At 40.6% G+C, this 14,568-nt stretch overlaps 1 protein-coding gene across 1 annotated transcript in view; it reads left to right on the forward strand.

Annotated features, from left to right (window-relative positions):
• LOC143399502 (cadherin-related family member 3-like) overlaps positions 1–14,568 on the forward strand; it is a 71,933-nt gene that overhangs the window by 51,574 nt on the left and 5,791 nt on the right. The window contains exons 12-15 of the mRNA XM_076856219.1: positions 3,212–3,444; positions 10,529–10,700; positions 12,122–12,363; positions 13,824–14,023. Of these exons, the coding sequence (XP_076712334.1) occupies positions 3,212–3,444; positions 10,529–10,700; positions 12,122–12,363; positions 13,824–14,023 (847 nt within the window). The remainder of the gene's footprint in view (positions 1–3,211; positions 3,445–10,528; positions 10,701–12,121; positions 12,364–13,823; positions 14,024–14,568) is intronic.

Genomic DNA, 14,568 nt, shown 5'->3' on the forward strand with positions numbered 1-14,568 from the left:
ATATGAATGAGGACATATTTGTTAGCATAGACCAGGGAGCATTAGATTTGGAAAGGGCAGCAGAAGTGACATCTACGCTTTCTGACATCTAAGAGAGGAATGTATCCTCAGCACCTCTGGAGGGTACATCCTCCAGGTTTGATTTCAGTACTTCAAGGATGGAACTAGCTGTGTATTGGAATCAAATCACACTGGAGTCCAATAGGACTGAACTCAAATCTGTCCCTGCTACCATTAATTAAATGACCTTTGACAAGTCACATAATCTCTACATACCTTTGAGAATTCTCTGTAAGATGAAGATTACAATAATTATCTCAAGGAGCTGAGAACTCATAATTGTATGTATGCTAATTACAGGAAACATACTAAAATAGCCATGTTATCATTGCCAATAACAATAATACCAGTAACATTACTGAATGGAGTATCTATGATGTACAATGTGCTGAAATATTTTTCTTGCTTAAAAATAATTTCTTGCCAGGTATGGTGGTGCACACCTGTAATCCCAGCTACTAGGGAGGCTGAGGCAGGAGGATCATGAGTTAAAAGCCAACCTTAGCAACTTAGTGAGGCCCTAAGCAACTCAGTGAGACCCTGCCTCTAAGTAAAATACTAAATAGGGCTGAGGAGGTGGCTCAGTGGTCAAGTGCCTCTGAGTTCAATCCCCAGTACCCCTGCATCCACCCCCCAAAGAAATTTCTCAACCTTCCCCACCAGAGTACATAAACTTAATGAAATTAGCGTGGTGTTGATTTTCCAAGGGATTTATCAGAGGATCATCAGAACTTAGTGGTGATTTTCTCTAAGGAGTAAATTGCAAATTTAAAACCACTTTGAACACAGACTGTACTCAGAATATCAAACATTTAGCCTATAGATCTTGGAGACATTTTAAAAATTCATTAAGGTGGGAGTCTTTTCTCACACTGAATTTATTAGCATCGGGGACCTAGATGTGTCTTGAGATATATATGAAGTTTTTTCCCTTAATAAAATTATGGGAATCAGCCACATTTAAAGAAAAAAAGAACATTCTGATGGTATGTGATAAATTGAAAGAAAACTTCTGGAGGGGAGTTGGCATAGGCAAAAATAAATTTTTTATCAGTAATGATTTAGAAGAAAACACATGAAAATTAAATCACTCCGGGTTGTGAGTCACAAGGGAAAACTTATTTCATTTCCAGCAGTTTTTGATGAGGAAGTTTGGCAGAGTTACAAGGTTTCATAATTACTTTATTTTAAAATTCAGCTAAAGATGCTCAAGATAACTTTCCACTTTTATTGAAAGGTTAATTTTACACCTACGGAAGAATAAGCTTCTCATTATGCTTAACCAGGTATGATGTGAAAATGGCTCCAGTGTTAGCCAGGACATATAATGGAGATGGCCATTTCACCTGTGCCCTCTTCTGTGTGGTCCTGGGTCAGTGGTGACTCCTTCCTCTTCATGATGGTCATTTCCAACAAGCAACAGGTTGGATTGTTTATACTCTGGAATTGTCATATAAGACATTCTTTTTCATGAATGTGTTTTCTCTGTTCTTGGTGTCTTGAGTGGTCAATTCTTGCTTAAATTATGCACATTATCAAAGACTCACAAATCTTGGCAAAAGGAGGCCATCAGAGAAAGAAATCCATGAGCTCCGAGATGGTAGAGACAGCTCATGAAATGGTTTCTTCATCTCAATTTTTTATTCTTTTTTTTTTTTTTTTTTTGGTACTGAGGATTGAACCCAGGGGCACTGAACCACTGAGCCGCATCCCCAGCCCTTTTTTCTATTTTATTTAGAGACAGGGTCTAACATTCTTTATTCTTGATTATTAGCGCCCAAATGTCCTACATTTCTATCTGTGGGCTAGCCAAACACTGTTCAGAAGTATTTCACTAATTGGAGAATGCAAAGTATCTGCTCTGGAGTTTATGATTTAAATGGAAAGTGATTGGAGGTAAACCCAGCCTAACTGTAATCTATTACCACCAGTATGCTCTACAATAAACTCCACAAAAATTAGAGCAATACAGCAATAAGCCCATTTCCTGGGGCTTGCTCAAAATTGTGAGAGATGGCTTTGTCTGTCCTGGCTTTGTCTGGGAGTGATTGGGACATTGGATTCCTCCCTTGTCTTTCAACCAGCAAGCCTGAGCATGCTCTCAAAGTAAAAGAACAGATGCAGTCACCACCAGAGTAACTTTCACGTGGACCAAGTTACAGTCCTGAGGGGAGGATTATGTGGCAACTGTAAGGCACGTCTAATCACACAAGGGTTTTCAGTCTGCTTCCATCAGGGTTGCTGGTATAGTCATGCAGCTGAGCTGAAGTCAGAGTGCGGGGGTACCATGAGGTCACTTGGCCAAGAGATTGAACTTGGGAAGGGTAAAGAACATTGGCCTCTTAATGCAATCAATGTGCCACATCCATATTTCTTCTAAGAGATTATTGGGGATACTACATACTAGAATTATCATGAAGTGATTAAAAAGATTCAGACTGTACAATACGTAGACCTGTATTTGAATCTGGACTCTAATCCTGCTAGCTCTGTGACTTTGGGCAAGCTACTTAACATCACTGGGCTTTGTTTCCTCATCTGTAAAATGGAGATAGTTTAGTCTATATATTGTCAAGCTGTTGAGAAGATTCAGTGAGAGAATGTGTATGAATCATTATCTAATTATTTAGAAAATTACTGTGTACGAGGCACTACCCTGAGGGCTTTATTTATTTTAACTCATTCGTTCCTCACAACAAGTCTGTATGAAAGATACTGTTGTTATTCCTAGTTTGTAGATGAAGAATATAAAGTCCAGAGAGGATATAGAAATAGCCAATCAATTATACTCTCAAGGGACAGGGCTGAGATTTGGAACCTCTGATTTCTGGTTTAAGAGCCTGCTCTGTGAACCAGTATCTGATGCTAATATTAGCATAATTCTAAGATTAACTAAGCTTAGTAGTATTATGCTATTTTTTAAACTCAGATCATTTGACTTATGCCACATGGCTTAAAGTAGCCACAGACTCTCTCTAAATGTGCCTCCTATCACATAGAGGTGGAGTCTTCAAACACAGTTCATTGTCCAAAGGGATCTGGGTTCTCCCTTTGAGAAATTGTGAAACTATCTGGAGATCAAAGCAGATTCAACTTTTGAGGGTAATGCATGTGCCTAAGAAGAATGAACCCTCTGCAACGTTCTTGGCAGCCTTCCACAAAGTTGGAAGAGTGACCGCCATTGATGAAGACTACCCACCCAACTGTCTGACCTACAAGATAATCAAGGGAGACATCCAGGTGGTCCAGAGATTTTGGATTCACCCTCTCTCTGGAATGATCGAACTCACCACACAGCCGGACTATGAGTCTGTGAAGCAATACAACCTCACCGTGGAAGCCGTGGACTGCGACACAGCTCAGCCTCGCACAGGAATGACCACAGTAAGTAGAGAGATGATTATGTTCTAATTTGTTCCAGTGGGAATGGTCCAACAAGAATAGCCACCGGGAATGGAGAAGCTGACAAATGTCTCCCCCTTCTCGAAGGTTCTAGAACTTTTGCATTTGTCTTATTTATTTACTTATATTTTTTATAAAATTATAATTAAACATGGTATTTGGGTTCATTTTGACAAAATGACACATGCAAGGAATTTGATTTCAATCCCCCTCCTCCCCGCCCTTTTTCTTTCCTCCTCCCTCCCCCTGTCTCTCTCCTCTCTTCTATTGATCTTCCTTTGACTCCTTTATTTATTAATTTCTGGTTACTATTTTCTGAATATATGAACAGGTGAAATTTTTCTGGTACATTTGTATATGTAGACAACAAGCAATTGTTCATTTCATTCCGTATTTCTACCCCTTTCGCTTCCTTCCTCTCTCTTCCTTGTTCTCCTCCTACTCTACATGAAATAACAATCAAGGCTTGCCCTTGGAGAAAATGCCCGTTTATTGAGGAACAGCTCTGCATATATATAGAGCCTGGGGTGGTTTGACAGTTATGACAGTTTAATGGTTGAAGGGTTTGACAGTTGGCATGGGGTGCTTTCTGATTGGTGGGTAAGGATCATGTGAGCCAGCAGGGCTAGTCTGATTGGTGGGTAAGGATCATGTGAGCCAGCAGGGCTCACCATTGGACGGCTCTTCTTGGGGGATGAAGAAGTTAGTCTTTGAAGCCCGGGCGACTCCCAACACTACCAATCTATCCTAAATCTTTATGATATCCAAGCTCCTTTCCTGCCATCTTCTTTTCCTTATTTTTATCTAGCTTCTACAAATGAGAGAAATCATTCAGCTCTTGGTTTCTGAGTTTGGCTTATTTCATGTCGAAGCATGATTTTCTCTATTGCCATCCATTTATCAGCAAATGCCCTGATTTCATTCTTCTTTATGGCTGAGTCCATCTCCATTGTGTAAATATGCAACAATTTCTTGAGCCATTCATTTGTTGATGGGCATCTGAGTTGATTCCACAATTTGACTATTGGGAATCGTGCTGCTATAAACATTGAAATGGGTGTCTCACTGTGATAGGCTGAGTTTAGTTCTTTTGGGTATATACCGAGGAGGGGGATAGCTGGGTTGGATGGTGGTTCTATTCCTAGAGTTTGGAGGAGTCTCCACAGTGTTTTCCAGAGTGGTTGTACTAATTTACACTCCCACCAGCAATATATGAGTGGACATTGTCTCCACATCCTCTCTAGCATTTATTATTGTTGGTGTTTTTGATCATTGCCATTTTGATTGGGGTGAGATGAAATCTTAGTGCAGTTTTGATTTGCCTTTCTCTGATTGCTAGAGAGGTTGAACATTTTTTTTCATGTATTTGCTAGCCATTTGTATTTCCTCTTTTGAGAAGTTTCTATTTAGTTCTTTGGCCCATTTGTTCATTTTTTTTCCTTAGCATTGAGTTTTTTGAGTTCTTTGTATATTCTGGATATTAATCCCCCGTTGGAAGAGTAACTGGAAGGATTTTTTCCTACCTTTCTGTAGGTTCTCTCTTCACTCTCTTGTTTTCTTTGATATTGTGCATGTTGTGATTGAAGTCAGAGCCTTGGTTGAGAACGAAGGATATACTAACTCCTGTCCTTCTCACTGGATCAGTGAACTGGCAATTATAGCAAATATACCTTGAGCACTTAGCATGAGCCAGTTTTTATCCTAGGAGTAGGTCATCTCCATCTCCATATACAGATCTACTTAACCCTCATCTTAAGTGTGCGAGGCAAGCAATATTATGATCATTTCCACCCAGCAGGTGAGGAAACCAAGGCACAGAGTTCAGGAAACATACCTGAGGATACTCACAAAGTTTCTAGAACCACACTCAAACCCAGGCTGCTTCTTAGTGAGGGTGATGTTGACAACGACAGTGGTTAATCATGGTGCATTCCCTTGGCCTCAGAGTGAGGGAAGGTGTGGGCCTCTAAATTACTGTAGCAACATCAAAGGACTCTTGGAAGACACCAGGAGTGAGTGCTGCTGGATTTACTGTGTGGTGTGTGTTATTAATCACTACAAGGTCCTGTCACTGGAGAAGAGACAGAAATACGATGAAGGAATTATGAGAGCCTTGTGTGGCCTGGTGAGTCACTGTACCTTTCCACCCCCCACTGTACAGAGCCCCCCGGATTTCTGTTTTTGTGGTTATTGGGTTTTATGTGTGTCATTGTGAAGAAAACACCAGATCTATTCACGTCAACAATTAGAGTGACTTTTGCAGGGACTGAGTTACAGTCACGAAGCTGGAATTATGTGGCTTAGTTGTGTCGGAATGATACCTAGGAGAGTGAACTGCCTGTGGCAGTTTTTCCAGTAGACATTTATGAACTCCCCAAATAGTATAGAATGACACCACCGGCAATTATCATTCACTTATTACGAATGAGCAGAAGGGAAAGCAGACCGAATAAAAAAATTTCAAGTGGCTCTGATCTTATAAAAAGAATTTATGTTTTGCCTAAATGCAAAGCAGGGACATCTTCATTCCCTCTTCCTTTTAATGAATATTTATTGGGTGTTTACTCTACGAACAATAACTTGGTTTACAAAGGAGCGTGAGGGACCCTGAATGCCTGTGGGGAGCTTAAAATTTTAATACATGAAACGTTAAAGAGCCCATAGCAAATGCCAAGCCGATGATACGGAGGAGTTCAGGAAAGGGAGACAGGTCTATAGTTTCCAAAGTTTGGGGAATCTATCGTCACCACCACCACCATTGTCACCATCCACTTTTTATTAAGAATCTAATAAACATCAAGTACTATGATATGCCCTTGATTATTTCATTTATTCCTCAATCCCATTCCATGGGGGCGATTTCTAATACTCCTTATTCCCAGATGGATAAATTTTGTTCCCAAGATGTGGAAGTTAAGTAGTGTATCCAAGGGAACTCTGTTGAAAGAGGTAGGATTAAGTCTGGGCCCTTCATCACTATCAGGTACTCTGAATTCTCCAAGAAAGCCACCAATTCTGTCCTCTCCACTTTCAAAATGTCCTGAATCCTTCCACTTCCCACCCATCTACTGCTAAAATTCTGGTGTTTTACCAGTAGGTTGCATCACCGTGACCAAAATACCTGACAAGAACAACTCAGGTATGAGGAGGAAAAGTTAATTTGGATCATGGGAATCAAAGGTTCTCAGTCCACAGATACCAACGCCATGGCTCTGGGCCCAAGCTGAGGCAGAACATCATGGCGGACAGGAAGCAGAGAGAAATAGAGAGGGGATGGGACCCTGGAGGAGAGATGCTCAGCTCATGGTGGGGCCCAGAAGCAGAGGGTGGGGGAAGGGCCACAGGGAAGATGCACCCTTCCAGGACACATCCCCAGTGGTGACCTTCTTCAGTTCCCATCCCATCAGGTCAGTCTATTCAAAGTAGGAAGAAGGGATTGGGTTATAGCTCTCTCAATCAAATTATTATTATTATTATTTTACCTATGATAAGCCCTGCATTAACAGGAGCTTTTGGGAACACCTCACATCCAAACTATGACACCTGGTTATGTCACCATTGTCCTTACCTGGTCTAGTGTAGCAGGCTCAACACGTGAGTCCCCCAGTTCTTTGTGTGCCCTTCCATTTTACTCTGCGTACAGTAACCATAGGGATCCGTTTAAAAGACAAATCACCTCTTTCTCAAACCTTTCCATTGGTTCCCCATTGCACTTAGCAAGGCCCTAACACCATTTGCAAGATCTGTGGGGTTATACGATCTAGGTTCTAGCTACCTCTTTTTTGGGGGAGACAGGGGGATACTGGGGATTAAACTTGACCCTGAGCCACCTCCCCAGCCCTATTTTGTGTCTTCTTTAGAGATAGGGTCTCACTGAGTTGCTTAGCTAGCACCTGGCTTTTGCTGAGGCTGGCTTCGAACTCGCTATCCTCCTGCCTCAGCCTCCTGAGTTTCTGGGATTACAGGTATTCAGCACTGTACCTGGTTCTGGCTGCCTCTTCATCTTCAGCTCTAGTTATGGTTTGGATGTGAGGTGTCCCCCAGAAGCTCATGTGTGAGACAGTGCAAGAAGGTTCAGAGGAGAAATGACTGGGTTGTGAGAGCCTTAAGCCAACCAGTGAATGAACCCCTGATGGGATTAACTGAGTGGTGACTGGGGGCAGGTGGGTGTGGCTGGAGGAGGGGGCATTGGGGGCGTGGCTTTGGGGTCTCTATTTGTCTCTGGAGAGTGGAGTCTCTCTCTGCTTCCTGATCACCATGTGAGCTGCTTCCCTCCACCACACTCTTCCTCCATGATGTTCTGCCTCCCCTTGAGCCCTGAGGAATGGAGCCTGCTGTCTATGGACTGAGACCTCTGAAACTGTGAGTACCCAAATACTTTTCCTCTTCTACAATTGTTCTGGTTTGTCTTTTAGTTGCAACAGTGAAAAAAGCTAACTAAAACCAGCTCCTAGCTCTCTCCTTTTTACTTACTCCAATCCAGCCATGTGAACGTCTTGTTGTTTCTCAAACACGCTAAGACTGTAAAGCGTATCCTTCATGGCTCACATGATCACTTTAATATCTCTGCCCCAATAAAACCTGTAGGTAAAGGCCTTTTACATTGTGTGTAATGGTGGAAATTTGAAGCAATGCATGTGCTCATCATTAGGGGAATGAATAAGTAATAGATACATACTAGGGAGTACTAAGAATCAAGAAGAAATAGCAAACTAGTTCTGGAAATGGCAGTATAGAAAGAACAGACAGGGCATTGTATGGGAAAAATAGGAACAGAAAAGATTTGTTGGGGCTGGGGCTGTAGCTCAGGGGTAGAGTGCTTGTCTAGCACACGCGAGGCACTGGGTTTGATCCTCAGCACCACAGAAAAATAAATAAATAAATAAATGAAGGTATTGTGTTCATCTACAACTGAAAATATTTAAAAATGTATTTGTAATGTGATATCTTTGATGCAAAGCAAAAACCACACCATCAATACTATGTACTTCATGAGTTCATACTTGCTTAAAGGACAAATATCAAATATGGGGAACTAGGGAAGAAATAGGAGCTGGGAGCTGGGTGGGGTGGTGTGCACTCCTCTAATCCTTGTGACTTGGGAAGCTTAGGCAGGAAGATCACAATTTTGAGGCCAGTCATAGCAATTTCGTGAGATCTCATCTCAACAAATGCATAAATGCATAAATAAAATTAAAAGGAACGGGACTCAGTCATAGAGTACCCCTGAGTAGAACACCCAGTAAACCTCCCACTGCATGAACGTTTGTGCGGGCATATACACAGACACACACACACACACACACACACACACACACACAGACACACAGACACACACATAGGAGAAAGGGTCAAAAACTAGTCCTTCTCTGAGCACCGTCTCACTTTAGTTCTCGTTGGCTGTTCTCAATATCCTGGACCACATAGCCTCAGTTACTGTATGACACTGCCTAATAGAGTTGCCAGTGTGTTTATTGCTTTGCCTCCACTACTAGAGGTCAGGGACTTTGTTCAGTTCACTTCTGTAGCTTCTAGATCTAGGCCAGTGCTTGACACATAGAAAATGTTGAATCAATAGTCATTGAAAGGAATGAATTTGTGCCCTCAGCCAGTCACAGGATGGTAGGGATTAAGATTTTGTGTTTTAGTGGAATATTACTCAGCTTTAATGAAGAATGAAATTATGGCATTTGCAGGTAAATGGATGGAGCTGGAGAATATCAGGCCAAAATAAGACAATTCCCCCCAAAACCAAAGGCCAATGTTTTCTCTGATGAGTGGATGCTGACCCATAATTGGGGGCAGGGGTAGGGAAGAATGCAGAAACTTTAGATTGGGCAGAAGGGAGTTAGGGGAGGGGAGGGAGTGTTGGGGGTAGGAAGGACGGTGGAATGAGATGGACATTATGACCCTATATACATGTATGATTACACTACAAGTGTGACTCTGCACCATGTTCAGCCAGAGGAAGGAGAAGTTGTGCTCCATATGTGTACAATGTGTCAAAATGCATTCTATTGTCATGTATAACTAATTAGAACAAATAAAAAAGAAGTAAGCATCTGAAAACCACACACACACACACACACACACACACACACACAAACCTTATATTTAAAGGTTGAGAAAAGCAAGGTGAAGCCACTTACACCAAATAAAGAAGCTAGTAGGTGACCCAGATTTCAATCAAGAGTTCTGTTCCAAGTCAAGTCCAGTGCTATTTTCATTATATCACAGAAATGTCCCTAAAATCCATGTACTTATAATACCTCACATTAATTAGGATGCCCAAGTGTTCAATCTATAGAAGCAGCATTAAAGAATGAATGACTCCCTAAGAATTTAGCTGCATGGTTAAAACATAACAGAAAACATTTTTGAAAAGATAAAACTTGCAAATGTAGGCACACCCGGGATTCTTCTGCAAATGTTGCTGGGAAAGTTATGAGTCATCTGAGAGGTGGGCAGGTAACCTTTCTAGGTTGACTAGCATTCATTCGATCACTGACATTTTAAAATCCTTGATATTTTGATCTTTTCCCAGGTAAGTCAGTTTCCTGGTGTATAGTATTTTAATTAAGCAAAGATTGATAACACCTTCTGATTAAGGTCAGAGCATATTTGAAGCGATCGTATTGTTACCAATAAAATAAACCAGGCTTCAAGGAAGAGTGAAGAGGAGGCTCTTCCTTAAGAAAGATGTTTGCCATTAAGCATAGCTATTTAAAGCATTCAAGGGATTACAACTTTTCAAGGCACTGTTCTTTAGCTTTCCTTTTGTCATCATTTACATAATTTGCGAGCCTTCCGAAGGTTCCTCTAATGAGCCCACATTTCTCCCTAATGGCTACACTGAATGTCACAGTTGACCCAGGAAATAATAAACCACTGACTAGTTGATTGACAGCCAGAATCCAAATCTGCAGGAACATTTCTGCAAACTCAAAATTCGAGACTTTTTAATTTAATAATTCCAAATGATCTGTCAGATGCTTATTTCTGATTTTGTGCACAAACAGTCACACGATGTGGATGTGATGTTTCTTCTCTCCCCATCCCCTGACAGGTCACTGTTGACATCGAAGATGAGAATGATGAAGCACCTGTCTGCACACCCTATCTCTCTAAGGCCGTCATTTTTGACAACGTTGTTGCTGGGACAAACGTCAATGGCTTCAAACTGAGCTGTCACGACAGAGATTCACAAGATTTCGAAATGCGCTTTGAGATAGCTTCTGGTGGATGATTTAATTATTTCTTTTAATCATGTGCATGTGTCAAATTGACATTAGTTATATTGTGTAAGGCACGATACATAACCCTAGAAATGACTAAGTTTATATTTATAGCATTAAGTTTCCTCAAGGCCTCACCTTCACTTCTACATATCTAACTTATTTCTCCCTGTAATGGGAGTATCAGTGAGTTCATGGATACTTGGACCACAAAGTACTTTGCATGGGAAAGGCTAAGGGTTGCACTAGGAGCTAAGTCCGCTGTCCATGGTGCTGGCTGAGAAGAGCAGCCACCTTCCCTTTGAAGATACAAGTCCATTAGGATAGATGTTTTGCGTATATAATTGCTGGATTTGCACAGATCTAAATCAACTTTAGTCACTATCTTGTTTTCTGTGGAAGACAGCTCCTGGAAACCAATGATATATCAGGCATTGTGCTAGGAAATGGGTACACAGAAGTATCCAAGACAGATAAGGATCTATATTTATGTCTCATTGCTCATTAAACTAGTAGTAATTGCAACAATTATAAAATTATGAACTACAATAAGTACTATTAAAAAAGTTACTTGGGCCGGGCATGGTGGTGCATGCCTGTAATCTCAGCAGCTTAGGAGGCTGAGACAGGAGGATCTCGAGTTCAAAGCCAGCCTCAGCAACAGCAAGGTGCTAAGCAACTCAGTGAGACCCTGTCACTAAATAAAATGCAAAATAGGGCTGGGGATGTGGCTGAGTGGTCGAGTGCCCCTGAGTTCAATTCCCAGTACCACACACACACACAAAAAAAAAAAAATTAAAAAATTTACTTGGTACTGTGAACCATCATAAAAAAGAGACCAATTTAAAGCACAGAGGCCACATCTGTCTCATTTGTCTAAAAGAACAGGAGCCTGGAGATCAGTAAACACATTGCCAATTAATTAGGAGGACTACTTTGATATCTATTCCCCTTGCTTCATAACTTAATAAGCTCCATGAAGACAGGGACCATGTGCATCTTGTTTATAAAAATGTCCCCAAGGCCATAGGGAAGACTTCAACTTAGGGGAATCTATAGATACTCTGTGGTTTGACTGGTTCATTTGATACTGACCTAGATAAACGTATAAATGCAATGTCTCTGAATAGAAGATTAAGGAAGAGGAATCAGGTAGGTGGTATTGCTAGACATTAGCGTGAGCTTTGCTAGCCATGTGTGAACATCAGACTTATGATCTTAACCTGAAAATGTATTCTCTAACCAACTACGTTTATTGCTTATTTTTATCTCAGTTTTATTAAAAGCCATGTATAGATTTGGGAATTCAGGATACAATGGAAATTTATTTTAACCCCTATGGGGTTAAAATTCTAATTTAAAGTCGCTTGAGGAGATCAATGTATCTTAATATGATTCTGATTTTTCAATTATCCCTTTTAAAGGAAATGAGAACCATCACTTTGGATTTGACCCAACTCGAGGTTCAAATACTCCAAAATTGATCGTGAAGAATCCTTTTAAGTTGGAGTCTGGAGCTGACCCGCGGCGGCAGTACCATCTTGTGGTGCACATAATTGATAACAATCTGAAATACGGCAAATCCAGCATGCCCAGGACAGGCACTGCTATTATAGATATTTATGTGACAAGAGCCAATACACCACCTCCCCCAACAAGTTCTGAAGTAAAGAGTTATAGAATTTGAGTCTCTGTGCAGAAAATACTGTACTGTAAATTCCAATTTTATTTAGGAAGGCTAGAAGTCTGATCAGGGCAACACCTTCCCCCAAATGCATTTCCACTTGAAAGTTCTGCCCCATCCAACCACCCGGGCCACATTTTATAGTGTGCACCTGTTCATAAAAACGATATGGGTGGAAAAGAATTTGTGATAATGGCATATGGTACATAGAGGACCCCTAAGCAGCTAATTGTGTCTGAATTATCTGAAAGTCCTGCCTATCAGAAAAACCTGATATTCAGTGAATTTCAATGAATTTTATCAATTTAAATTCTCAGCAAATAGTCACCTTAAATGATTATTCTGTAGCAGCCATGCTATGCACGGTCATGGGCACCTACAGAGTGCCAGGACAGTACCACATGGCATATATTCATCTGTTCATCACATCTTCAACCCAACCCTGTGAAGCTTAGCAGACCCTCTAGTATCTTATCATTTAAAAAATAAATAAGCAGTGTTTCCATAGAATTCCAGAATGGCTTCTGAGACACCCAAGGTGAAGTCTATTATGATGAACAGTGTAGGATATATTTTATTGTCTTCTATCCTCTGAAATAGGAGCCAAAAAAAAAAGGTGGTAAATCTTTTTTACCAGAATATATGATTTTTAAGATATACTGGCCTTTAAACTGCACAAAAGGGTTAACTATATGTGGAGCAGATAATGGGGGCATGTAAACCTAAAAGGACCTCAGATACCATCTAGTTCAGCCCCCTTTTATGGATGGGAAGACTGAGGGCAAAAAGAGAAATGGTTTGTTTAGGATCACAGAATGGTCACTGAACGCAGCTCAAGACTGTAAAATTTTTTTATTTGTTCTTTTTAGTTATACAAGACAGTAGAGTGTATTTTGACATATTAAACATACATGGAGTATAACGTTCCGTTCTTGTGGTTGGACCTGATGTGGAGTTTCCCTGGTCGTGTGTTCATATATGAACATAGGAAAGTTCTGTCCCATTCATTCCACTGTCTTTCCCATTCCCATCCCCCTCCCTTCCCTTCATTCCCCTTTGTCTAACCCAATGAACTTCTACCCCACTCCCATTGTGTATTAGCATCCACATATCAGAGAGAACATTCCTCCTCTAGTTTTTTGGGACTGACTTATTTAACTTACCATGATAGTCTCCAGTTCCACCCACTTACCAGAAAATGCCATAATTTCATTCTTCTTTATGGCTGAGCAATTCAAGTCTTTATATTCTTAATTGGGTGGCTTCTTCATGTTGTGGTATTTCTCAGTATCACCTGTGGAGTGTAAAAATAAGTATGCCTGAATCAATACCCCACTTTCTGTGTGGAATTATGGCTCTGTGCGGATGCTACTGTGTGTATGAACAGATGCTCTCTGAAAACACCAACTAATGCTCTGTTTGCTTTGAAATAATTTTACCAGCAAAGAAAAGGTCTGACCATTGTGTACACAGCTATCAACACATACAAATCCGGGGACTGGTACATTCCTTTCATCTTCACTCTGATGGCTATTTTCTTTGCCGGATTGGTTTCCTGGGTGTGTTTTCTGCTTTGGAGATATGGAAACATTATGGAATGCTGTCACTTAATGACCAAAGAAGTCTCCAAGTCCAGATCCAAGTATGTGATTTTTTTTTTCTTTCTAACTTTCTGATATAAAGAGTTAAAATAAATTGAGATTCGGTGATCTCAAATCTAAGGACTCTGTCTAATTTTGCTTTTGTGGGGCAAAGAAGAAAGCATTTGGGATACAAAACCCTTTTCACTAATGATCCCAAACCCACCCCATCCCAGAAACAGTTGGGGACCTTTCTTTTTAGTAACAACAAATTATTGAATTATATCATAGAACATTTGCAACAGATTTTCTGTGGGAAGATGTTTTAAACAAATACATTTAGAAGTAAACAACTCTCCCCTATTATTTTGTTGCAAGCACTTTGATGGACAGGTGTTTGACGATCGCTGGGAGTGAGCCTAGGATGGGTGATCCATGCAGGTACCCTCTCTGAGCATCTGTGTGTCTTTCCATCTCTCTGAAGCTGGGCAGAAAAATCCAAAAAAATATATAGAATGAAGCTTCTTTTATCATTATCCAAAAAGAGTTCCTCAGGTACAAAATATCATAACTTCAAAATTAGAGTTGGAACTGAATCTTCATTAAC

This window comes from Callospermophilus lateralis, chromosome 1, assembly GCF_048772815.1.
Source record: "Callospermophilus lateralis isolate mCalLat2 chromosome 1, mCalLat2.hap1, whole genome shotgun sequence".
In the NCBI taxonomy this organism is placed as follows: Eukaryota; Metazoa; Chordata; class Mammalia; order Rodentia; family Sciuridae; genus Callospermophilus; species Callospermophilus lateralis.